Genomic DNA, 24,943 nt, shown 5'->3' with positions numbered 1-24,943 from the left:
AAATACCAATTAAAGATGACTATACTGTTGGTGGAAATGTCAATTGGTGCAGCCACTATGGAAAGCAGTATGGAGGTTCCTCAACAAACTAAAAATAGAAATACCATTTGACCTAGTAATTCCACTTCTAGGAATTTACCCAAAGGAAACAAAATCCCTGATCTGAAAGATATATGAACCCCTATGTTTATTGCTGCATTATTTATAGCCCAGATATGAAAGCAACCTAAGTGTCCATCAATAGATGAATGGACAAAGAAGATGTGGTACATGTACATAATGGAATATTTTTCAGCCATGAAAAGAAAAGAAATCCTGTCATTTGCAACAACATGGATGGATTAGAGGGTACTAGGCTCATTGAAATAAGCCAGGCAGAGAAAAACAAACACCATATGATTTCACTTATTTGTGGTATATACATACAAAGCAAAATAGAATGAACAAAACAGTGACTAGTGGGTGGGTAGGGAGGGTGAGGGGGATAATGGGGCACAAAAATTTTTACTCGTAATGTAGGTTGGTCGCAGTATGGAGAATATAGCCCATGATTCTGTAACATCTTCCAATGTTCACAGATAGTAGCTATACTAGTTGGAGTGAGGATTTAATAGTATGGGTAACTGTTGTACCATTGTGTTGTATACCTGAAACTAAATAAGATTGTATATCAGTAATGAGGCAATAACATTTTCAGAAGGAAGAAAGTAATTTTTCTTATAGCAGAATCAGAAATACTACTTTTATTTAAAATTTACCTGCAGATAGAAATAGCGAACTTGTATGTAAATGTGAAGTGTATATTTAGTGTTGGCTTTGAGGTGAAGAGCCAGTATGCAAGGTGGTGTTCATCACATGGCCATGTTATGAATAACCTAGTTGATGGTTAGCAGGAGATGCTGTGGGCATCTCCTCTTTCCCACTTGGACTTACCTGCAAAAAATGACATTTAAAAAAACCCGAAGCTTTTTAAGTAAACATTGCAAATTGAGCAGGAGAAAGGCCTACCTCTTCTCAGCGTACAGCATCCTATAGTTAACTTTTCTGAGGAATTCTGAAGATAATCTGGTCTCCGTTACAGGTTTAAAAAACAGAATTAATGAATAATTTGTGGATGGTGGGGTGAAATAAGGCAGGTTCTTTTCTGAAAATGAAGGGATAAAAGTGTCCACTGTGAAATAGTTAAATGATTTAATATGCCAGAGACATTTAAGTTATACTTCTTGATAAAGCTTAATAGCTGTATTTTTCAGATTTCTTCTTTTTTTAAATACATATTAAGAAAAGAGGGTTTGAAGGTAGAAATTCATGTTCTGTAAATTGCTCACATACTGCAACTCTGTCATGGTATTTGTTAGTTAAGGAATGTGCAGGCAATCCCCAGACTCTTTCATACTGAAAATTTTAAAATGGTTTGTGGTCTTTATGTTGTGAGAAGACTGAACTCTGAGTCATTGTAGCTTTGGGATCCATAATTTAAAGTGGAAATTATGGCTCCTTTAAACAAAGCCAAAAATCTTTGGAAGTTAGCTAAAATGGAAAAGGAGGGATGGAAAAACTCATTACATTTGAATGACAAGTTCCTAATTAGGTTGATGTTTACTGCCAAGCAAAAGTCAACAAATCCAAAAATCTAACCCCTGGTGAGTTAACCAACCACAACCTGTATTGGGTTGCTGCTAAATTTTATATTATATAGACCAGAGTGTATTCAACAGTGTGCCAGGATTGCTCTACATCTCTGGCTACAGCTTCTTTCCTCTAATACCTGCTGGCATTCTTGCTTGAGGGCCATTTTCCCTTTTTTTTTTTTAACCTCTGCCTTCTGATAACAGTGTCACACTGGGACAATGACTGGGGGTGGGATGGCTGTATCAACAGGATAAGGGTAAATTCCCTTCTAGCAAAGCTGGAAGGAAAGAAAGAACTAAAGATGAGATAGTTTTAGTAATGAAAGAGGCATTTTTGGGGCCCAAGGCAGACAGGATCTGAAATTCCAGAAGTCTATTTGGGTAAAATATTATGGGTGGAAATACAGAAATGAACCCTCCAAGTTTGTAAATATGTGTTGTAGTTTACTCAAAATATTTATTGACTACTTTGTACGAGGCACTTGGTGAAGACAAGATCTCTGCCCTTACAGAACTTACTCTAATGATGGAGATAAACAACAAACATAAACAAGTAAATATATAATGTCAGCTGGGCTTAAGTGCTATGAAGCAAATAGCACATAGTAGGGGAACCAAGAGTGACTAGGGACTTGGGGTGGTGAGGAAGTACATGGGGGAGATAGAAAAGGTCTTCCTAAGGAGATGTCTTTCAATCATAGACCTCAGTGGAATAAACTATAAGCCTTTAGATATCTGGGGCTAGAACATTCCAGCCTAGCTGGTTATTCAAAGATAACTTTTTGTGGTATTAGTTTGCTTTTCCCTAATGGCTAGTAATGTTGAACATCTTTTTCTGTACTTATTTTCCATTTGCATATCCCCTTAGATAGAGTATCTCTTCACATCTTATGCTTATTTTCTAATTGGAATTTTTTTAATTGTTGAGTTTATATAAGTCTTTGTCAGATGAGTGATTTACAGATATTTTTTCCTAGTCTATAGCTGTTCATCCTCTTAACAGGGGCCTCTCACAAATTAGAAGTTTTTAATTTTGATGAACTAAGTTTATCAATTTTTCTTCTTATGGACTGTGCTTTTGGTGTCAAGTTTAAGAGCTCTGCCTCACCCTGGATTGTGAAGATCCTCTGTGTTTTTTTCCTAAGAGTTTTATAGTTTTATATTTTACATTTAAGTCTGTGATTAATTTTGAGTTAATTTTTTAATAAAGTATGATAGGCTGGGTGGGTTTTTGTTTTGTTTTGTTTTGTCTATCCATGTCCAATTGCTCCAGGACCATTTATTTTCCCTCCATTGAATCACTTTAGCACCTTTGACAAAAATCAGTTGAGCATGTTTGCTTAGTTCTGGGTTCTCTATTCTTTTCCATTGATATGTATGTCTATTCCTCTACCAATACCACATAGTCTTAATTAGTATAGTTATACAACAAGTTTAAAAGTCAGGTAGACTGATTCCTCCCATCATAGCTTCCTTTTCAACATTTTTTTTGCTATTTTAGTTTCATTGCCTTTTTATAAAATTCAGAATATTATTTATATCTATAAAAATATTGCCAGGATTTTGATAGAAATTATATTAAACACATATTAGTTTGAGAGAATCTACATGTTTCTTATGTTGAGTTTTATACCCATGAACTTGGTATATCTCTCTATTTATTTGGATCATCTTTGACTTTTTTCATCTGTGTTTATATACTTTTCAGCATGTATTGTCATATTTATACGTTATTTCATTTTTTGAGAGATTATAAATGATATTGTAATTTTAATATCTGTGTCCACATATTCAGTAGTATATAGACATACAATGATTTTTGTATATTTATCTTGTATCCATCAACCTTGCTGAATTCATTTATTAGTTCTAGGAGTTTTTCTATTAGATACCTTGGAGTTTTATAGTAGATAATCATGCTATCTGCAAATAGGGACAGTTTTATTTATTCTGTTATGAACTATATTCCTTTTATTTTTTTCCGAGCTTTATTGCCCTGGCTGGTACTTCCAGCATTGTGTTGAATAAGAATGATGAGAACAGATAGCCTAAACTTGTTCCCAATATTAGGTATTCAGTCCTTCACCATTTAGTAAGATTTTTTCAAAGATGCTTTTTAAGCACTGAGGAGGTATCCCTCTATTTCTATTTCTATGAGAGTTTTTATCATGAATTGTTACTGTATTTTGTCAAACCCTTTTCTGTATTAATTGATGTAATCTTATGATTTTTCTTCTTTAGTCTGTTAATATGGTGAATTACACTGATGGATTTTCAATTATTAAACTAGCCTTGCATCCCTGGAACAAATTCCAACCTGTTCATGCAGTGAAATCTTCAAGCCAAAGAGAGGGGTCTCAGGAGAAACCAGACCTGCTAACATGTTGATCCTGGACTTCTAGCCTCCAGAATTGTGAGAAAGTTAATTTCTGTTGTTTAAGTCACAGGTCTCTGATAATTTGTTATGTCAGCCTAAGCATCCATCATTTTAATTTTAGTCATTCTTGGGGCTGTGAAGTGGTATCTCATTGTGCTTTGAATTTGCATTTCCCTGAGGACTACTGATACTGAATACTTTTTCATATACTTCTTGTGTGGAAAAATTGGATCCTTCATACATTGCTGGCAGGAATTAAAATAGCGCAGCACCTGTGAAAAAAAGTTTGGAATTTCTTCAAAGTTAAACCTAGAATTAATATATGACTCAGCAATTACATTGCTAGATATATACACAAAAGAATCGAAAATAGGTACTCAAACAAAAACTATACATAGATGTTGATAGCAGCACTATTTCCAAAAATATAAAGATGGAAACAACCAAACATTCATCAAAAGATAAATGGATAATAGATGTATCCCATGGGTAATGTATGTTTGCCATACATGGATATTATTCAGCCATAGAAAGGAATGAAGTACTGATAGATGCTACAATGTGGATGAACCTCAATACATTATGCTGAGTGAAAGAAGCCAGGTGCAGAAGGTCATATATTGCATAGTTGTATTTATATGAAATATCCAGAGCAGGTAAGTCTGCAAAAAAGCAAATTAGTTGTTGTCAGGAGTGGGTAGAAGGAGACAGGGAAAAAGAATACAAAATGACTATGAAAGTTTCTTTTGGGGTGATGAAAATATTTGGAATTAGAAGTAGTGGTTGTACAACATTGTGAATGTTATAAATGCCACTGAATTATATACTTCAAAATTGTTAATTTTATGTTATATGTATTTTACATCATTTAAAAAAGTAGTTGAATAATGTAAGCCATTGTGAGATATCTTTAAATTATCCCATATTCAGTTCTTTAATACAAATTCTTATTTGGTAGAATATATGCTTGTTTTCTAGTATTTCAGTTTTCTTCTTTTCTCTCTGGAGGAGTCCCCCTCTTAACTTCAACCAAAGTCTGTCAATATTACATATTTGGGCCATGGAATACTTTTAAGAGATAGCATGTGATTGACACATCTCTTTTTCTTAGCTTCAACAACTGGCGATGTTTAGCCTGGATCCTGGAGTGAAAATGAGGCAGAGCAGAGCTCAGTCAACTCTTAGTAAACCTAAAACATGATGGGAAATACATGTTTATTTTTGTAAGCCTCTGAGATTTTTGGAGTTACTTATTGCCACAGTATAATCCAGCCTATTTTGATTGTATGTTAAGTAATAAAACCCTAGGATGTTGAAATTTCAGGAAATAAAATTTCCTTTTATTTTTATACGCTGTTTGAATTCTTTAAAAATAGCATATATTATTTACATATCAGAGAAAACAAAATTATTTTCATTATGGAGAAAATATTTTAAAATTGAAAAATAATTAGGAGCAACATTTGTTGCTAGTAATCTTCCTTAATTATTAATGGTTGTTCTTAGTTATAAACTATAAACTAGTAGAAACTTTGTTTTATGGATTGAATGCATCACCCTCACCACTTCTGAGTTTTTAATAAATTATAATCATTTCCTTTTGTAATTCCAAATTGTTTTTTTCATGGTGCTATCACTTTAGAATATTTAGTCTGCTTAATGACCCAGTTTATCAAGTATTTTTTAAGGGTATAGCTGGTCAAGACCTTTTTCTTAACTAATGTTTTGCTCATTTTCATAACTGACTATTACAGTATACTCTGGCAAAAAGCACTGATCAAAGAATTTAGATCTCTCCTTTAACATAGATATTTTGATCTTCTTGTATGGGAGAGAGAAGAATACTTCATAAGGGCTTAGTATGGATTACAGATTAGCCACTTTACTTACGTACTTAATTTAACCGCCCAAACAATCTTTACAGTGAATATCATTTTTATTTTAGAAAGGGGAAAACTGAGGCTCATGAAAGTTAGTCAACTGGTTGAAGCTTAGAGAACAACAAAAGAGTAACCCGGCTTTTGAACCCAGATTCTGATTATCTCATCTTTTTTCTTTTACACTCAAAGCTGCTTCCATGTTTGTACTTAATTTATACAAGGCTGTCACTTTGTATGTGGAATAATGTCACTTTATTTTTCTGTCAGGGCTATCCTTACCTTCTTCTCTTTTTCTTCTTCTGGCACTTTATCACTGAGTACTACATTCCATAACTAGACCAATTACAACTTTTCCAATATTAGATTCAGTTTTAGTAATTGCTTTATGGACCACATTAATGGAAGAATAACAAAAGGGATTTTCAGAGTACATCCCAAATCTGTTATTGGCCCACACTAGTCCGTGATTAAATTTCTCCTTTTACGTGAGGAGCACAGTGTAGCAGTCTCTCAGGGCTTTATACAATGTAGAGTTTGGCTTTATCTGTAATTTAGGATCTTCTTTGTTTCAAGGATTATAATGCTTTAAAAAATGTCAGTCTCCATGAGGAAGAAGCCACAGGCCCTCAGAGCCTATATTTTTATACAAAGAGATTGCTGTGAGCATTTTGAATTTAAATAATTTCAGCAGCATCCAGCATAAGTTTCACTGAGAAGGTTTGTAAGAATTTAGGTGCTTGGTATTAATTAGTTTTCTCCTTGCCTTTGCCTAGAACAGTGTTTCTAAACCTTGTTAATTGGAGAGCACATTATTCACATATTGAACTTTCAGAGCCACTTGATAATTTTCTTTGAATTGATATCTTTAAACATTTTATTCAAATAATTTCAAACATATAAAAAGTTGCAAGGATAGTGCAAGAAACTTTTTTCCTCCTTGAGCTATTTGAGAATAATTTGCCTGTGCCCACCACCCCCAAATACTTCACTATGTATTTCTCTTGAGGTACACCCTCCAGTGTAGTCACAGTCATGCAGTTAACACTGATGCACTATTACCGATTAAGCCACACATTTTGCCACTTTTCTCAAGAATATCCTTTATAAAAGCAAAAAGGGTATTTGTCAGAATCACACATTGCATTTAGTTGTCATGCTCTTTAGTATCCTTTAATCTCTGACAGTCCCTTAGTCTTTTCTTGACATTCATGACCTCGACACTTTTGATGACTGCAGGCTATTTATTTTGTAGAATGTCCCTCAGTTTAGGTTTTTCTCATGTTTCGTCATGATTAGATTCAGATTATTTATTTTTGGCAAGAATATAACACAAGTGATGCTGTGTTTTTTTAATTGCATTCTATCAAGTGGTTCACAATGTAGCCATTCACTTATGGTGATAACTTTGACCACTTGATTAAAGGAGATGTTTTGAGATTATGCAAATATACTTTTCCTCATCAAACTTTAGCCCATTGCTTTAGCATCTAGTAGTATTTGAGGATGAATTATTTCCATGATGGCTGTTCCTTTTGGGGGATGTTCCAGACCTATGTACTTGTAAACCCTTCATTTTGAGTTTTTATTCTGAATTCCTATCTTTACTAACAGGGTGATTTTGGTTGCAGAGATCTAGAAGAAAAGCAAAAGATTCCTTTTTACTGTGTTCCTTAGGTATGGAGCTTTGTGAAGTGGTTCCCACATTATGGATTTCATGGAGCAGAGAAATTAAACAACATAGAGTTCCCTACTTTTTATTAGTCAGGTGAGCTCCTCTAGTTTTTATTTTTATGTTTTATTTTTTGATTAAGGTATTGTTGATATACATTCTTATGAAGGTTTCACATGAAAAAACAATGTGGTTACTACATTTTCCCATATTATCAAGTCCTCCCCATATCCCATTGCAGTCACTGTCCATCAGTGTAGTAAGATGCCAGATTCACTATTTGCCTTCTCTGTGCTGCACTGTCTTCCCCGTGACCCTTCACACCATGTGTACTAAACATAATACCCTCAATCCCCTTCTCCCTCCCTCCCCACCTGCCCTCCCACACCCCTCCCCTTTGGTAACCACTAGTCCCTTCTTGGAGTCTGCAAGTCAGCTGCTGTTTTGTTCCTTCAGTTTTGCTTCATTGTTATACTCCACAAATGAGGGAAATAATTTGGTACTTGTCTTTCTCCCCCTGGCTTATTTCACTGATCATAAATACCCTTCAGCTCCATCCACATTATTACAAATGGCAGGATTTGTTTCTTTCTTATGGCTGAATAGTATTTCATTGTGTATATGTACCACCTCTTCTTTATCCATTCATCTACTGATGGACACTTAGGTTGCTTCCATATCTTGGCTATTATAAAAAGTGCTGCAATAAACATAGGGGTGCATCTGTCTTTCTGAATCTGAGAAGTTGTATTCTTTGGGTAAATTCCAAGGAGTGGGATTCCCAGGTCAAATGGTATTTCTATTTTTAGTTTTTTGAGGAACCTCCACATTGCTTTCCACAATGGTTGTACTAGCTTACATTCCCACCAGCAGTGTAGGAGGGTCCCCTTTCTCTGCATCCTCATCAGCATTTGTTGTTCTTAGTCTTTTTGATGCTACCTATCCTTACTGGTGTGAGGTGATATCTCGTGGTGGTTTTAATTTGCATTTCCCTGAAGATTAGTGATATGGAGCATCTTTTCATCTGTCTGTTGGCCATCTTCTTGGGAGAATTATCTCTTCATATCCTCTGCCTATTTTGTATGGGGTTATTTGCTTTTTGGGTGTTGAGGTGTGTGAGTTCTTTATATATTTTGCATGTTAACCCCTTGTCAGATATGTCATTTACAAATATATTCACCCATACTGTAGGATGCCTTTTTGTTCTGTTGATGGTGTCATTTGCTGCACAGAAGCTTTTTAGTTTGATGTAGTCCAATGTGTTCATTTTTGCTTTTGTTTCCCTTGCTTGAGGAGATGCATTCAGGAAGAAGTTACTCATGTTTATAGTCAGGAGATTTTTGCCTATGTTGTCTTCTAAGAGTTTTATGGTTTCATGACTTACATTCGGGTCTTTGATCTATTTCGAGTTTCCTTTTGTATATGGGGTTAAACAATAATCCAGTTTCATTCTCTTGCATGTAGTTGTCCAGTTTTGCCAACACTAGTTGTTGAAGAGGCTGTCATTTCCCCATTGTATTTCCATAGTTCCTTTATCATATATGCTTGGGTTTATATCTGGGCTCTGTAGTCTGTTCCATTGATCTATTGTTCTATTCTTGTGCCAGTACCAATTTGTCTTGATTACCGTGGCTTTGTAGTAGAGCTTGAAGTTGGGGAGTGTAATCCCCCCAGCTTTATTCTTCCTTTTCAGGATTGCTTTGGCTACTTGGGGTCTTTTGTGGTTCCATGTGAATTTTAGAACTATTTACTCTAGTTTGTTGAAGAATGCTGTTGGTATTTTGATAGGGATTGCATTGAATTTGTAGATTGCTTTAGGCAGGATGGCCATTTTGACAATATTAATTCTTCCTATCCATGTGAGCCTGTATAGTTGTTCCATACAACACACACATGGAAGATTGTTTATCCTACAATATTCAAAACACTTTAAGTTGAATAATTTAGCTTTAAGAAAAAAATGCTACATCATCCTTATTATGAGTAGAAATAGGTTTGCTGTGCAAATGAAACTTCAAAGTAAGTTCTCTTTTCTACCCTCTGAACCAATTGTGACCCCTAAACCCCTGTATAGAAAGAACTATTGTATATTCCTGTTTTCTCAGAGGTGCATTCCTGTTAATACTTCAACATTGCTTTGTGTTTCTAAGGTGCCAAGGGAGATGGTACAAAATGCTTTTCAAAATATGTGGGAGTTAAGATGGTAAATAATAGCAGCAGCATAAATTCATATTTTACCTCAACCAAGCCCAAACAAAACCAGTGGAGACTGAGACTATAATAACTTTAACAAATCAAGTTTTCCCAATTTGTTATCTCTGAAACTTCACATATATAGGTAAATAGTGTCACCCATGATGAATGGAGTGATAGATTCTGAAATCATTGTATAGAATAATGGGTTATGCTGCTTTTGAAATAACCCTGTGCATGGAATAGAGTGAACAGATGAGTTTGCTTCTAAGAGCCTCTATAAAACTGTCACTAACTCTGTATTTTAGAGTTTCTTGACACATGAAGTGATCCTTAACTTTCCAAGTCTTGAATTCTAGCCAAAACACACAGATGTAATCCAGTGTAGAATAGAGTTCTGCAGTGGAGCTAAGCATTGGCCTGTCAAATGGGGGGTCATGCAAGTACCCCTCAGGAACTCAAAGTACATCTTTCAGAGTCAGAAAAATGGGCATAGAGGGCATATATGTGTTTGGTTTCTAAGTGATCTAGTTGTGTTAGTAATCTAAAATCCTCATATTGAATTAATCTGTTTATGTATTAGGAATCCATATGAAAAACAGTTTTCCTTTGGTTTTATTTGCTATGAGAAAATTATGAATAAGTTTATGTTGATTATGGTGTAATCACTAATGAACTGGTAGAGAATAGGAATAAAAAAAACCATTTATCTGTATGGTGATGAAGTTCAGTTACCCCCAATTATTTTATATGATAGTTAAGCAATTTATATGTTCTGGTCCATTTTTTTGAGGTTTCATGGGCCTATCCCACTGTTGGACAAAGGGATCATTTTGAAGGAAGAAATGATGAACTAGAGTATTCCTTGGAAAGAGATGAAACTTTAGTTATATATCAGTTGGAGATTGTTCTTTTATTGTTCTGAACATTACAAAGCTTGTGTGCAATTGTTTACCCTGGAATTAAACAATCCTTTATCCTGGATTTTATTTAGTTTGCTCAACACATGGTTGTGATTTCTACACTGTTAAAGACACTCAGTACATTTATGATCTGGAATCAATCACACAGATTTTCTATTAGCTATAGATTATACAGAAGGAACATGCATTTTTTAAGGACATTTTCTGTTTATGATACCAAACCAAAAGTATATAATTCACAAGATTGTTATGCTTATTAAAAAATTTGTAACAGGTGATATATTTATTCATGCCTTTAAAATGACAGCTTTTTCCACAGTCAGACAATACAAATTAACTCTGCATGTTGCTTTATTTTTGTTGAGTGAGTTAGTGTAAATTACTTCCCAAGACTGCAAGAAATATGTAGTATTAATGAGGGGTAGTTGTAAGTGACTTGCTCAAAGTACGAGCTGCATCAGGGTTCCTGTTTTTTCTATTCTGCTTCTTCCCTGAAATGTATTCCAATGTGATGCTTAACATTTGTGAAGTGATCTTGTCTTTGTTCAATCATGTACTTATAGTTATGAAAATATTCTTTAACAAATGTGACAGAAGATATGAAAACTCATTAAAACAATATCCTCCTTTCAGCTGTTGAATCAGGAAATGCTGTTTCTGTTTCTGCTGGTTTTTTTGATGTCCTTGAGCAGCTGCTGAGCAGTTTTTATTTTCTATTCATTATTGTGGGATAGTTGCTTTTCCACCAAAACCTTATGACCCCTGATAAGGTACTTAATCTCTTACAGTCACAGTCTTCTTCTCTGTAAAAGTAAAGTATACTAGATGGTTTCTAAGGAGCCTTCAATTCTAATTCCTCTTACTTTATGATTTCTACTTGCTGTGTTCCAAAAACAAACTCCAGAACATGAGTTATGTGAAGGCAGCATTTTCATGTCTGCTTTGTTGACTGCTGTCTTCTCATGAGCAGGGCCTGGTGCATAGGCATTCATATTTGTTAAGTAAATGAGCAAAACCCAACATAAGAACCTTCAATCAGAAGAAATGAGTAGATTATATTCACATACTTTGATAATATTTAAAAGTTAAATTTTACCTGCACACTTTGAAAGCATTATAGTCTTTAAGTCCATTCTGGGGGTTATTTTTGTAAGACTGGCCATTTATACATACATCTATTTGATTGTGCAAATAATAGTAAATCGGATTATAATCCTCCTGTGGTAAAATCCTTTAGTGGCTCTCCATTGCCTTCTCAGTAAAGACTAAAACTTTTAACTTGTTCTAGAAAGCCTTTGTAGAAATGCTTCTTGATATATTTTTCAACCTTTATATTCTCCATCTTTTACTGCTCCTTCCCGCAGCTACACTGAACTTCTGTCAGGTCCTCAGTGTCCTGCTTTCCCACCTTTTGATTATCGTATGTCTTGTTCTTTCTTTCTTCCATCTCCACTTTTATCTTTGCTTCCATACACAGTACCTTTTATTTCCTATGTCAGATCATAGTGTATTGTCTTATAATTATTAGTTTATTGTCTTGTCTCTGTAACTAGATTTTGGACGTTTATTGAGAGATGGTCTGTGCCTGACTTGTTCACCCTTGTATATTGTTGTACCTTCAGGGTCTGGCATAGTCCATGGCCCATGGGGTGTTGGTGGCCTGGGTGTACTGCCACACATGGCCCAGGATGCTGACATTCTGATAAAACCAGAATGCTTCTAACCTTAATGCCCTGTGACTACTTCCACTTCCAATTCATGAAAATAATTTCTACTTAATAATGCACAATTTGAGTCTGTGACAAATTTTATAAATAAAATAAAATAGGGCAGGTGGGATTTGGAATAGGGAGTGCCACATAACAGGAGTGGTCAAGGAGTGAACCCCTGAGCTGTAGAACAGAACTGGCATTTGGTAGATGCTCAATAAATGTTTATTGAATGAGTGACAGCTTTTCAATGACCATCTGGAAGAAGAGGGGTCTAGGCAAAAAGAAAAGCAAATACAAAGGCTCTAAGTTGGGAATACACTTTGATGCATTCAGGGGGCTGAAATCAGTCTGGTGTGACTGAGGCCTAATGGATGAAGCTGAGAAGGTAAGAGTAGAAGTTGTACATAAATAAGAAACTTGGATTTTAGTGTAATGGCAATAGGAAATGTGGAAGTGTTTTGAGCAGGGAATGATCTGATCTGATAAGGAAGTCCCTCTGCTGCAAGCCTTGATCAGTTCTTCCCTAGACCATGTATGAGCCTCTCACCAGTTCTCCTATCCATTCTCTGCAGTGAGATCATGCAAATGTGGTCAGCTCAGTTCATTGCTGATGACCCTTCTGTTGTACTTGGAAAAAAGTCTACAATCCTAATGTGGGTTACAAGGGCTCAGATGATTTGACATAAGCTGAGAGCAGTGACAAATTAGGTTTTTATGCTCCATTCTTAACTTATCTTCATTTCTCTGAAAAGGTCTCCAGTTCTCTTCCCAGGACCCCTACCCATGATGCTACTCCTGCCTCACCTGCTGTTACTCCATTCTTCAAATGGCTAATCCCTACTCCTTTTTAAGGTCTCACTGTCACATCCTCGGCCACCGTCTGACCTCCACCCCTAAACCCAGACCAGCTAGGCGTTCCACCCTCCCAGAGCTCCCATTCTCTGCTTTGGTCACCTCTGCAGGAGCACACTCCAATCCAGCTTCTCTGCTAGATTGTAGCACCGTGAGGGCAGGGCACCGGAGGCGTCTCACAGCTGCGGTTGTGATACCTCCCTGAGTTCCCAGACCACAGGAATTTCTTATATTGTAAAAGAAAGAATGAATGAAGGGCTGCATTCCAGTGCCAAGAGTCTACTTTACATATCCTCTGTGTTTAGCTGCTTTCTTTTCTATTGAGATGAAGGGTAACAGATCATTTTGATAAAGATGAGGTAATGTTTAAAAAAGTAGTCAAGAGGAAAGACGACTATTGCAACCTCTGTGATTAAGTTAATTAACAAACCTACCTTCAGAGCTCATTAAGCTCACCACTGATAGATGCCATTATTCCCTGCTGTGAAATACTGTGACTCAGATTGCTCTATGTTTAAAATTAGCTGAAAATGTTTGTTTTGTTATCATTGTATTTCTGTTGGCATACTGTGACTGTTATGTAAGTCCTGTGAGTAAGTTTAACTTCCCATGCATGCCTTGAAGAAACCATTTCTCTGAGTTTAGTCACAAGATAATGGAGTGCATTCACATTTCACCCTAACTTTCTTAACTGCATGCCTTCCTTTCATTGAAGTGGCTCCGTGATTCAACATTCAGACACCTTTTAAAAATTAATGCTGTCCTCTTTATATTTTCTTTGGTGATGAATTTTCCTGTTAGTTTATAGGAGACTGCATTTGACATTTCATACATGCCCAACCAAGGCAGCTTGTAAGATTTCATTCACAGTTGAGTAATTCTGGTGAATAAAGAGCTGAGAATTAACTGAAAGGACCCTATCTTCATATACAGAACTCTCCTGAGACTTAAAAAAACAAATTCTAGCAGGTTATTATTATGTGTGTGATGTTGGCTTGTAGCCTTCTTCAAACACGACAATTTATCATTAATAGTTTGATTTTTAAGGATACAAGATAGTCTGTTTATCAAAAAAGAATATACATTTAGTATGTACTTGACATTTTATGTAATTACTGACAATATTGAAGCTAATTATATTGCATAGTAATGAAATGGCTCTTTTCATAGGATAAACATTCTACTTTTGTACCGTATATGCCTTGCCAATGGGTTTCAGCCCTGGGCAAGTTCGCTATGGATTCGGTGTGACCAAAGAAATTGACAGCAAAATGTTCTTTGGGGTGAAAGGGTTATATCCAACTTTATTTCCAGATTGCAGGTCAGTCACTAGAAACCCATTCACTCAGAGCTAGTCTGTATGCAGCGAGCCAGTCTCTGCTTCGGGCCCCTCTGTCTGCACAGCTGTCCTCTGGGCTTTTCTGCACAGCTGTCCCACACAGCCGTCTTCTGGGCCTCTTTGCACAGTCGTCCCGCACAGCCGTCCTCTGGGCCTCTGTCCTCAGCGCTGCCACCACTCCAACCTCTGCTCTGCTCTCCTGCAGCCTTGCAGCCCTGCCGCCATGTCATGCCCAGAGCACTGGGTGGAGCTCTTTTTAGAGTCAACAGCCATGTGTTGCCCACAGGTGTGCAGTGAGCTAGTCAACCATGGCCAGGTGAGAATCCTGGCCACAGGAACTCTCATTTTATCCACAGTATGTTTCAAGAAATCTATTGAAACAAACAAAAAAACTGTGTTCTAGTAGCTACAATGAAATTGTTTATTTCATTGGAAAACTTGACTTCAAAAAACAGAAAAGAATAGAAATTTGTTTAATATATTCTGAAAGCTGCTGGGAATGTTATTTTATTAGCTCAGTTTATTATTATCACTGGACTTGTGAAAAAGAAAAAGTTTTAATAAAATAACAGCATGGGATATTCACCCATCTTTACTAAGTGTTGCAAAGTTAATAAAATTCATGCGTGTTGTCTTGCCAATGGGTTTCAGCCCCGGGAAAATTTACTATGGATTCAATGAAACCAAAAAATAACAGTGGAGCATTCTTGGGGTGAAAGCATTTTTACCCAACTTTATTCCCACGGTGGCAGGTCAATCACTAGAATCCCGCCCACTCGGAGCAAGTCTGCATGCAGCAAGCAGGTCTCTGCCTCTGGGCCTGTCTACCCCCACAGCTGTCTCAGTCTCTGTCCTCAGTGCTGCCACCACTCCAGTCTCATCTCTGCTCTCCTGCAGCCTTGCAACTGTGCCACTGTGTTGTGCAGACCCCTGGGCAGAGGTCTTTATATAGAGTCAATAACAATGTATCGCCCACATGTGTGTAGTGAGCCAGCCGACCAGGGCCAGGTAAGAATCCTGGCCATAGGAACCTTTACTTTATCTATACATGTGAACATGGAGCAGCAGACCATAATGAAAACCATGAAAATATAGCTTGTTAGGGATTTAAGGAATTTCAGAAATTGGCATTCTAGTTCAGGCTTTTTGTTTTACAGAATAGTGTTGAGTCATGGTTAGTGGGTGGATTTTAGAATTCAAAGGGACCTGAGTTCAAATCCTTATTTATTGGCTATATGATCAGGACAAATTATTTTCTCTCTTTAAGAATCACTTGTGAAATAGGGCAATCATACTTGCCCTGTGTGGATAAAGTGAAAGTTTCTGTGGCCAGGATTCTCACCTGGCCCTGGTCGGGTAGCTCACTACACACATGTGGGCAATTCGTTGTTATTGACTCTGTATAAAGAGCTCCGCCCAGTGCTCTGGGCAACTCGATGGCACAGCTGCAAGGCTGCAGGAGAGCAGAGCAGAGGCTGGAGTGGTGGCAGCACCAAGGACAGAGACTAAGATGGTTATGTGGGTAGAGAGGCCCAGAAGCAGAGACTGGCTTGCTGCATGCAGACTCACTCTGAGTGAACGGAATTCTAGTGATTGACCTGCCACTATGGGAATAAAATTGGATATAACTCTTTCACCCCAACAACTTTCTACTGTCATTTCTTTGGTCTCATTGAATCCATAGTGAACTTCTCCAGGGCAGAAAGCCATTGTTAAGACACCCTGGAATGTTGTTATTTGATGAGATAATATAATTATATTGCCTATGACATCATGAGTTCAATAAATAAAAATAATAAGAAACATTAACTGAATTCCTCAAAGTCACAGAAGCAGCCCATGGCACTTTGAGTGGTATCCCCAAACTTTAAACCTTACGTTCTTTAGATGGGGTGTGTGGGGAAGTTGGGGTTCCTATGGCCAGGATCCTTACTGAACTTAAACCACCTGATGATGTAACTGGCCTGTTGCTAGGCTATTGCTTCCATACCTTTAGGCAATAAGCTATTATAGTGCTATATAGAGAGCTCGGCCTGGTGCTCTGCACGGAGGCAGAGATGCTAGTGCTTGACCTACCACTGGAGAACAAGCCAGGTAATAAACCCTTTCACCCCAAAGAACGTTTTGCTGTCAATTTCTTTGGTCGCATTGAATCCATAGCGCACTTGCCCGGGGCTGAAACCCATTGGCAAGACAGGGTGTTAGGCAAGTAGCTACAATTTGTCTCAGTTTTATCACTGGTAAATTAGCTAGAGGCTATTTCTCCTCTCTTTCCCAAGGATATAATGAACATCAAATAAGAGCTAGACTGGAAATAACACCTCAGGGAAATTTAGACTTTATTTGTTGCCTTTTCAGTTATGTACATGATATTATGTATAAAGATTTAAAACTCAGCAAAGTCTTCTTGGAGGGAAATAAAGAAAACTGAATACAAATGGGCAATAATTGGCATTGTGTAGCAAAGTGACTGTCAGCTGATAGTGACCTACAAGGGGACTAGTATGCTGCTGCTTTAAACAAAAAGTACACAGACTCTTGAGAGCCAGCTTTGCTTGCTTCATGAATTAATGTGGATCTACTTCACTTTTCACTCTATTCCATTCTTAGATGGGGCTCACCTATGAATTTAAAGGGAAAGTAGAAAGAGTAAAAGAGAAAATCAACATGAAAACTTTGAAATAATGTACATAATTGATTGTCTTTGATGGTTTACATAGTACAAGCATGGCATGGTATGTGAGAAAGACCAGTGGGCTCAGAAGTCAGTTATCTGGGTATGAGTCCAGGTTTTGCCAATTACAGGTTGAGTGTAAGTCAGGTGACTTCTCTGAGGCTCTTTCAATGGGGGCCGTTATAATGGCTTTGCTCATCAGGTAAGGATCAAATGAGATATAAAAAGTTGTTTCGTAAATTCTGAAATGCTTCTAAAATAGAAGGTAGTGGTGATATTTAAAATACTTTTAAATACTACATTTTATTTATCTTTTGGAGTCAAACGTGCTACTGTTGTGCCACGAGATTGGCCATGTTTTATTTAACTTTTGAAATTCTTCCTTAAGTTAGACATGAAAAAAGAAATAAGCTTTTTGGATGGGCCTGATTATTAAAAAGATGTTGTCGAGCTCTTCCCTAACTTAAGAGAAAAGACTAAGCAAGGTAAAGTAGATTTACAGTGGAGTACAAAGGGTTTAGATTAGGTGTAAATAGGATCTAAGAGCAGTTTGATTTGTTTGAAGCTACATTGTTTTTCTCAGGCATATTATAAAATTATCTTTAGGTGCCTTTACAAACTAATAGTCAATTTTCATCTGAGTGTGTTGGGTTAGGTAGTGTCCTGCTGAAGATGTAAAGATGATTGATGTACTAATCCCTCTAATGTTCACTTTTATTCCAGAAGGTGACTTTATAAATCAGTCTGGAAATATTTGTAGAATCTGAACCCCTCATCAAAGTAACAATTCTCATTTTAAAATGTCCTGTTGTGTGCAGTCTACAGAATTTCCATATAATTAGATTAATGAGGCAATAAGTGGGCACTTCTTTAAATTGCTTAAAAACCTTCATTTAAAAAAAACTTTTTTCCTGTAGCTGCAATTCTCTAAGTAATCTAAGGCAAGTTTTCTTACTTCATTCTTGAAAGTAAAAATTCTTTACATCAACATGTTACATATAGGGGAATAGTTTGAGTTGGACTTTTCAGTGTTTCAGTATGATCGTTATGAAATCTGCATTATGTAGTGTTAACCTTTTCATACTAGAAATGACGCTACTAACAGTGGTTACTTATGTGTATATGCAAGCAGATGGAAAAAAGTCATGTACTTCTAGAACAGGCTCCCTTTTAAGTCTTATAAGAAAATTCTGACCTTTGATTTTTTTTTTTTAACTTCTCCTGCTGCGGCTGCTGTGTTTATTGAACACTGATGTGTGCCAGGCATTGTTCTAGGTGTTTTAGATACATTAGCACTTGCAATTCTTATAATAACCTACTAAATATAAAGTATTACTATGCCCAATGAACAGAGGAGAAGACATGAACAGGGAGGTGAAGTAACTCTCTGGGTCATAGAGCTAGTGAGTGGTAGAACTAGAACCCTTGTTGTTTGCTTCCAGAACCCACACGTTTGCCAGTCTGCAGTACTGTCTACCCATCGTCTATCACACTGGCTCTGTTGGGATAGCACTCTGTGTATTGCATATTCCCTCATCAGGAAAAGAGAGAATTTGTACAGTTGGAGAGGATTAAGAATTACATAAAATACACTATCCTTATTATCATATGGCTTTCAGTTAACTTTTCCTGACTTACAAAATTTGACATCAGGAATTTATTTCATGTGAAACTTCAATATTGTGAAATGTCTGATTAAATGAACATGTTGGAGAAAGGCCGTGATTAACTCCCAGACACAACTCATTTGCGAATGTAGGTGTGTGAGCATGAGGTACCATGCAGCAGTAACAGTGACTTGGGGAAGAAGTGGGTACAGGACACAACAGAGCTGGTAATAAGTATGAAGATCAGTGCCGATTATCCAGAGAACCAGAATTAGTTCAGGAATGTTAACCTGGTAAACTTAACATGATCATGTGTGATATGGGGGTTAATATGGTGTGTTAGGAAACTATTTTGGACAGGAGGTAGACATTAGAAACACATCTAGATAGTCAAATTGTTTATGTCACGAAAACAATTTTCAAGGAAATATGACCTGACTGTACATCAGTGTTAAAGACCATGGAAACTATGTATTTCTTCTAAAATGTTTAAATAGCAAAGAGCCAGAGAATACAAACCCTAAGTGACTTTAGTATATGTGAACATGAACAAATCATGATTGTATGAAAAAAATACTCAGTGTAATTAAGTCAGTGAATTCATCAATTTATTACAAACCCCTGAACACATTTAATTTTAAGACTCACATTATCATGAATCAGGAAAGTTCTTTATGTGCATTATCTTTTTAACCCTTACAAGAGCCCTGTGAAGTAGTCACTATTACTACTTCCATCTCATGGAAGAGAAAATGGAGAAAAAGAGAGGATTAGTTATGTGTGCAAGGTTACACAACTAGCACCATTCATTCATTTATTCAGTATAAATTGAGTGCACCTACCTGGTCCTGGTGCTGTTCTAGGCAGTAGGGAATTAGCAATAAGTAAAACAAAAATCCCTACTTTCATAGAAGGTCTTTAGTTTCTATGAGGGAGATAGATAAACAACAGATAAATATGGAAATGTATAATCAGTCAGATGGCAATAAAGATTGTATAGAATAGTAAAAGCCCAGTTAGGGGAAAAGAGAGTGCTAGGATAAGGTATTAGGATAGGGTGTTGTCACTTTTCTACATAGGGTTGTCAGGGGGATCTCTCTGATAAAGTGACATTTCAGCAGACACTTGAAGAGAGAGGGATATTTGTGGGAAGTGCATTCCTGGCAAAGGAGAAGAGGTCCCTGTGCTTAGAGTGCCTGAAGAAGATCAAAGGGCCATGTAGCTAATGTGGGAGGAGGGGAGAACCCAGATTTATTTGACCCCAGAGCCCACATTTTAACTACTACACTAATCTGAAGGGGCAACCCCAGCACTATGGTGAACTTGGAGACACTCTATTAGCAAGATACATACTCATGGAAAAGAGAGCAGTGAAATTCTACTCAGGAAGGTCTGTGTGTAGAATTGAGAGTGTGTGACAAATCCCTGTTCTTTGGGGAAAGATGCTTTGGACAATGAAAGTGGGGAATGATTGTGGACCATAAATTTGGGAAACTGGGAGTGTTAACACTCCTACTCAGAATTTTCTAGTGGTTCTCCATTGCCTTCAGAGTTTTACAGAAATTAAATAACTTTTTCCAAAGCCCCGTAGGTAATAAATAGGCCCAGCTTTGAATGATGATAAAGGGTGTGTTCATAACCGCTCATCTATGTTACTCTTCTCACAATGTGAAACCAGTCACCGGCTCCTTGGCTTCCCATTACCCACAGCCTAAAGCCGACAAGCCTTGGCAAGGATACAGGGTCTCATAGAGTTGATCCTGCCTTCTCTTTTGCCCTTAGTTCTAGTGCCCCTCCATGCATCTTAGCCTGGTCAAAGCAGCATTTCTTAGTGTCATGTCCTTAGGACTTTGCACATTCTGAAATGTCCTTCTTCCTCTTCTTTTGTGATGAAAACTTTATTTTATATATATTCCCTTGAAGATTTTCTTTAATGTTCTCCTTTCCAGACTGGGTTAAAACTTTTACTTTGGTTGCTTTTGGAGCATGCATATCTGTGTACTTGCTCATCATTTCCAGTAGAAATCATTCTCAGTCTCTGTCCTCCCAGCCAGGATTAAAAGCCCTGCTCTATTCTCCTGGAAAAATCTGTGCAAGCACTGATCTGTCTCTTACCATATGTTTTTGGATAATTTCTTTACTTACATGTCTGCCTCTTCTTATAGACTGTAAGTCATTGAAAGCTGCAACTAGTTTTTATTTATATCCCAACCACTGAGAATAGGGCTTGGCATGTAGTTTACATGCTCATTGAAATTAAAGTTAGAATATTAGATACTGAGTTATAATAATGACAATTTTGTTCAGATCAAAACAAGTGGAATATGTTGAGCAGTGATGTTAGTTTGCTCAGAAAAAATAAAAACACCACTATTTAATGAAAGATTATCAAATGCCAGATATTAAACTCAGTGTTGACATACATCATTCCATTATTACAAATCAAATTCAAACCTGAAATAATACATTATTAGGAAAACTTCAAAGCTACGTTAGTATCATATTAGGTATATCATTTAAAACTAAACTTTAAAAAATACTTTCATTTTCAAATTATCACTAACTTGGTAGTAGGAGGTGTTAATGGGGCTTTAAGTGGAGGAAAAATGTCCTTAGAAAAGGGACAGAAGTCATCTTTGTTTCTTTATACTCAGTTTTTAAAGCCTTACTACAGATGTGTATACTTGGCTACATGAGAGATCTTCCGGAAAGAACACTCTCCTTATTTAAAATTTGGACATGGCATGTTGGGTGAGACAGAGGGCTGTTGGAGAAGTGAGCCCAGATGAGACTGTGCATAATGCTGCCCTTGGTGCTGTTATCAACGGTTAATTGTAGAGGCTTTTGTGTCATTCTTACAACCTAAGCCTAGAATGGGCTACTTAAGGCCATGGTCCTTAGCCGAATTCCTGATTTTCATTCAGTAGGAAATCCACTTGTGGATATGCTTATAATCACTGATAAATCATTTTTAGACATGTATTTAATTTTGGCTTCCAGACCATTTATATGTTATTATATGCAATGTTGAATTACACTCTGAAATACTTTTAAATGCAAAATCTCAAAAAAAATGTATCATACATTTTCCCCACACTTCTCATTGCACAATAGAGGGCTTGATTTTATTGTCTCCTTAGTTTCTCAATATTTTATGCTGATTAAAATGGATCAGATAGTCTTTATTTAATTCTAATACTTTGAGTTTGTTGGTAGGGAAGACTGCATTAGTGCTCAAAAAAGATGTTTAAGAAATTATTTTGCTTTTAAGCCTTTCCATTATATCCAGTAGAAATTTACTCTGAAGCTCTTTTCATGGTATTGTTGCAGTGATAGCGCAGCCAAAGCCCTGTGGGAAGCCTTACTGAATGCCAAGCACAAAGAGGCAGTGATGGAAGTCCGGAGACATCTAGTGGAAGCAGCAAGCAGAGAAAACCTGCCAATCAAGATGAGTATGGGTAAGTGAATCCACTTCTCCAAGTCAGACAGTGACCACAGGCACTGAGGAAGTTTATTTAAGCTTGCTCTGAACAGTGGGCCAACCTAGCCAGCATGACATCCAGATGAAAATATTGAAGACATTTGTAAACTGTTGAAAGAGTAGGGACGGGATATGTACGTACACACTGTCCTCAGGTCTCAGCAATGACCCCTTTTCTTAGACTCAACTGTGGGAACTCTAGGTGAGTCCGTGTGTACAAAGAGTAATTCTTTTAGTTTCTTTACTTGATCTAAACTATCAAAATTGGTGTAGGCCACCTCTCCTTCATTCTATTCCACTCCTACCCCTACACCACTGTACCCCTAACCCACACCACTTACTGTGGATGGAAGATCTTTCAGTGGTCTTGAATTAATGAATGAAGTACGGTGCTGACAAAACAATTGGGCAGACAGCCCCTCACCCCTAGCAGGGTTGCTGATTGCCCAGTCCCACAGGGTAATTTATGCCTTCCTCATCATGGTATTCCATACCTCCTTTTCCTTGTCTTTTTTATTCCCCCCACATTCAGTTTTGTCTTCAGTATTAGGAGAATCTTGCTGCAATGGAACTTAAGTTTTAAATGGCTTTTTTCTCTTGGTTAAAAAGAGAACTAATGTTTTGATTTTAGAATTTTTTTCTAGAAACTTGTAAAAGAATTTTTCTGTATTTAAAAAATAAGATTTATCTCATAATCTGCTCTTTAGGTTTCAAATAACTATTAGTACATTTTAATGGGTGGAGAAAATTTTCTTTGCTAAAATTCCTATCCCAAGTTCTTGATTACTTATGAGCACAAAAATCAAACTATCAAATTGAAAGAGAAGAACAAAATTTTGGAAGAATGCAGATGAACCCAGAAGGAAAAAATTACACAGTCATAATATAGGGGGAAAAAATCACAACTTTCAGTGTGTTAGGTGACTATATACGAGGGGTTTACAGAACCTAATGATGTTAAGAAAAGGGAAAAGTAAGTAACATTTATTGAGGACCTAACATGTACCAGGTTTTTGCCTCTTTACATATTTTATTTTATTCTTACAGTAATTCTGTGAGATTGGTACTGTCCTTATCCAGCTTTTCAAATAAGGAAACTGGACAAAAGAAAAATTAAGTTGCCCAAGGCCGTATGTCTGATAAAGGGTCAGACTAGAACTCACTCATGTGAGAGCATATGCTCTTTATTCATAAAATCATTCTATTTCCATACAACCAGTGCCAGAAGTTCTATGTGTTGTTTTGGAATGAAAATGAAGTTGTGACTTGGAGATCATCCTGGCCTTTGACTATTACTTTTCCTCCCTGCTTCCCTCTTCCTCCTCATTGCCTACTCACTCTTTCTTTGTTTATAGTTTTAGATACACATTAATAGCAAGTATGTTTACAGAGTTCCTTATCCATGTTGAAACAAGAACTAATTCATACTGTGAATCAAGAAAAGTAGAAATGCACAAAGGGTCTTGGCGATAAGGTTAATTTATATTGCATTTCAGTGAGACCACCTTATGATACTGTGATAGAACATAAATCAACTTTTGTTGTTCACTACAGGACTCTTGAAAGTTCAACACATTTTACCTTTCTAAAGGCTGTATCTTTTAAAAATAATCAGAGCCAGAAGTAAATTTGTACAAAGACATATAATCCCATAAGGAATTCACATTCAAACAGTTGGTTTTCTATTGACAAAAAAAAAATTTAGATAAAATGGTTTTCTCTGTTCCAAAACTTCAGACAGGAGGGAGGGTGGGGAGAGGAAAAAAGGAAACAGACAGAGAATTGTTTGTAAAATTTTATAGTAAGAAGGAACAAAAAGACTGATCCAAATCACACTCTATCCATGGGCAAACTATAATTTAGTAAAAGCTAACAGTGTGTGGCTACCCATTTCTGCTTCATATCACTAGTCAGAATTTCTGGTGTGTCTCATTTTCATATACCAAGAGATACATAGCCATGAACAGTAATGAGAAGAGCTGGAACTTAAACATAATGAAACATTGGTAATTGAAAACCCCTTATCTTAAACTTATCATAAAAAAACAAAACAAAAACCCCCCAGAAACCATGCTCTATTATCCTAGATGGCTGGAATGCTTTCTCTAGGAGCATTTAAAACTATGAAATATACTTTAAACTATGCACTCTTCTCTCAACCCTGCTGTAAATTCTACCAACATAAATTTTTCTGACTGTGATAAAGGCTTCCCATACTTTTGAGACATTAAATAGAAATTGAAATTGTAGATTGAGGATTATCTTGTATTAAAATTCACTGAGAGAGATCCCATGATTGAAACCTCAGATCTTAAATACAAAATTTCTCAGAATGAGGTAAGTTCATATTAAAATGTTGTGAGTACCAAGATAAACATCATTCTCTTAAAGAACAAAGTTTAACTGCCAAAACATAGAAAAATTCATTTTATCATTTCACGTATAAACACATGCCATTTCTCTGAGATATTAAATTATCAGTTAACTGAATAGATGTGTTCCAGAAAAGTGATTTTTAAAACACAATAAACTGAAATGCATTTTTCCCATTGGCTTGCATAGTGATAAAATGTATTTTGGAAGTAAAAAACAAATAGACTCTAAG

General features: G+C 36.5%; 1 protein-coding gene across 2 annotated transcripts in view; it reads left to right on the top strand.

Moving 5' to 3' along the window:
* Positions 1–24,943, top strand: part of SCFD2 (sec1 family domain containing 2) — a 455,587-nt gene that overhangs the window by 20,529 nt on the left and 410,115 nt on the right. For both annotated transcript variants that reach the window (XM_057502226.1, XM_036895221.2), the window contains exon 3: positions 22,188–22,315. In XM_057502226.1, coding sequence (XP_057358209.1) covers positions 22,188–22,315 — 128 coding nt within the window. The remainder of the gene's footprint in view (positions 1–22,187; positions 22,316–24,943) is intronic.

This window comes from Manis pentadactyla, chromosome 5, assembly GCF_030020395.1.
Source record: "Manis pentadactyla isolate mManPen7 chromosome 5, mManPen7.hap1, whole genome shotgun sequence".
Taxonomy (NCBI): Eukaryota; Metazoa; Chordata; class Mammalia; order Pholidota; family Manidae; genus Manis; species Manis pentadactyla.
This window is presented reverse-complemented; position numbering and strand designations above follow the sequence as displayed.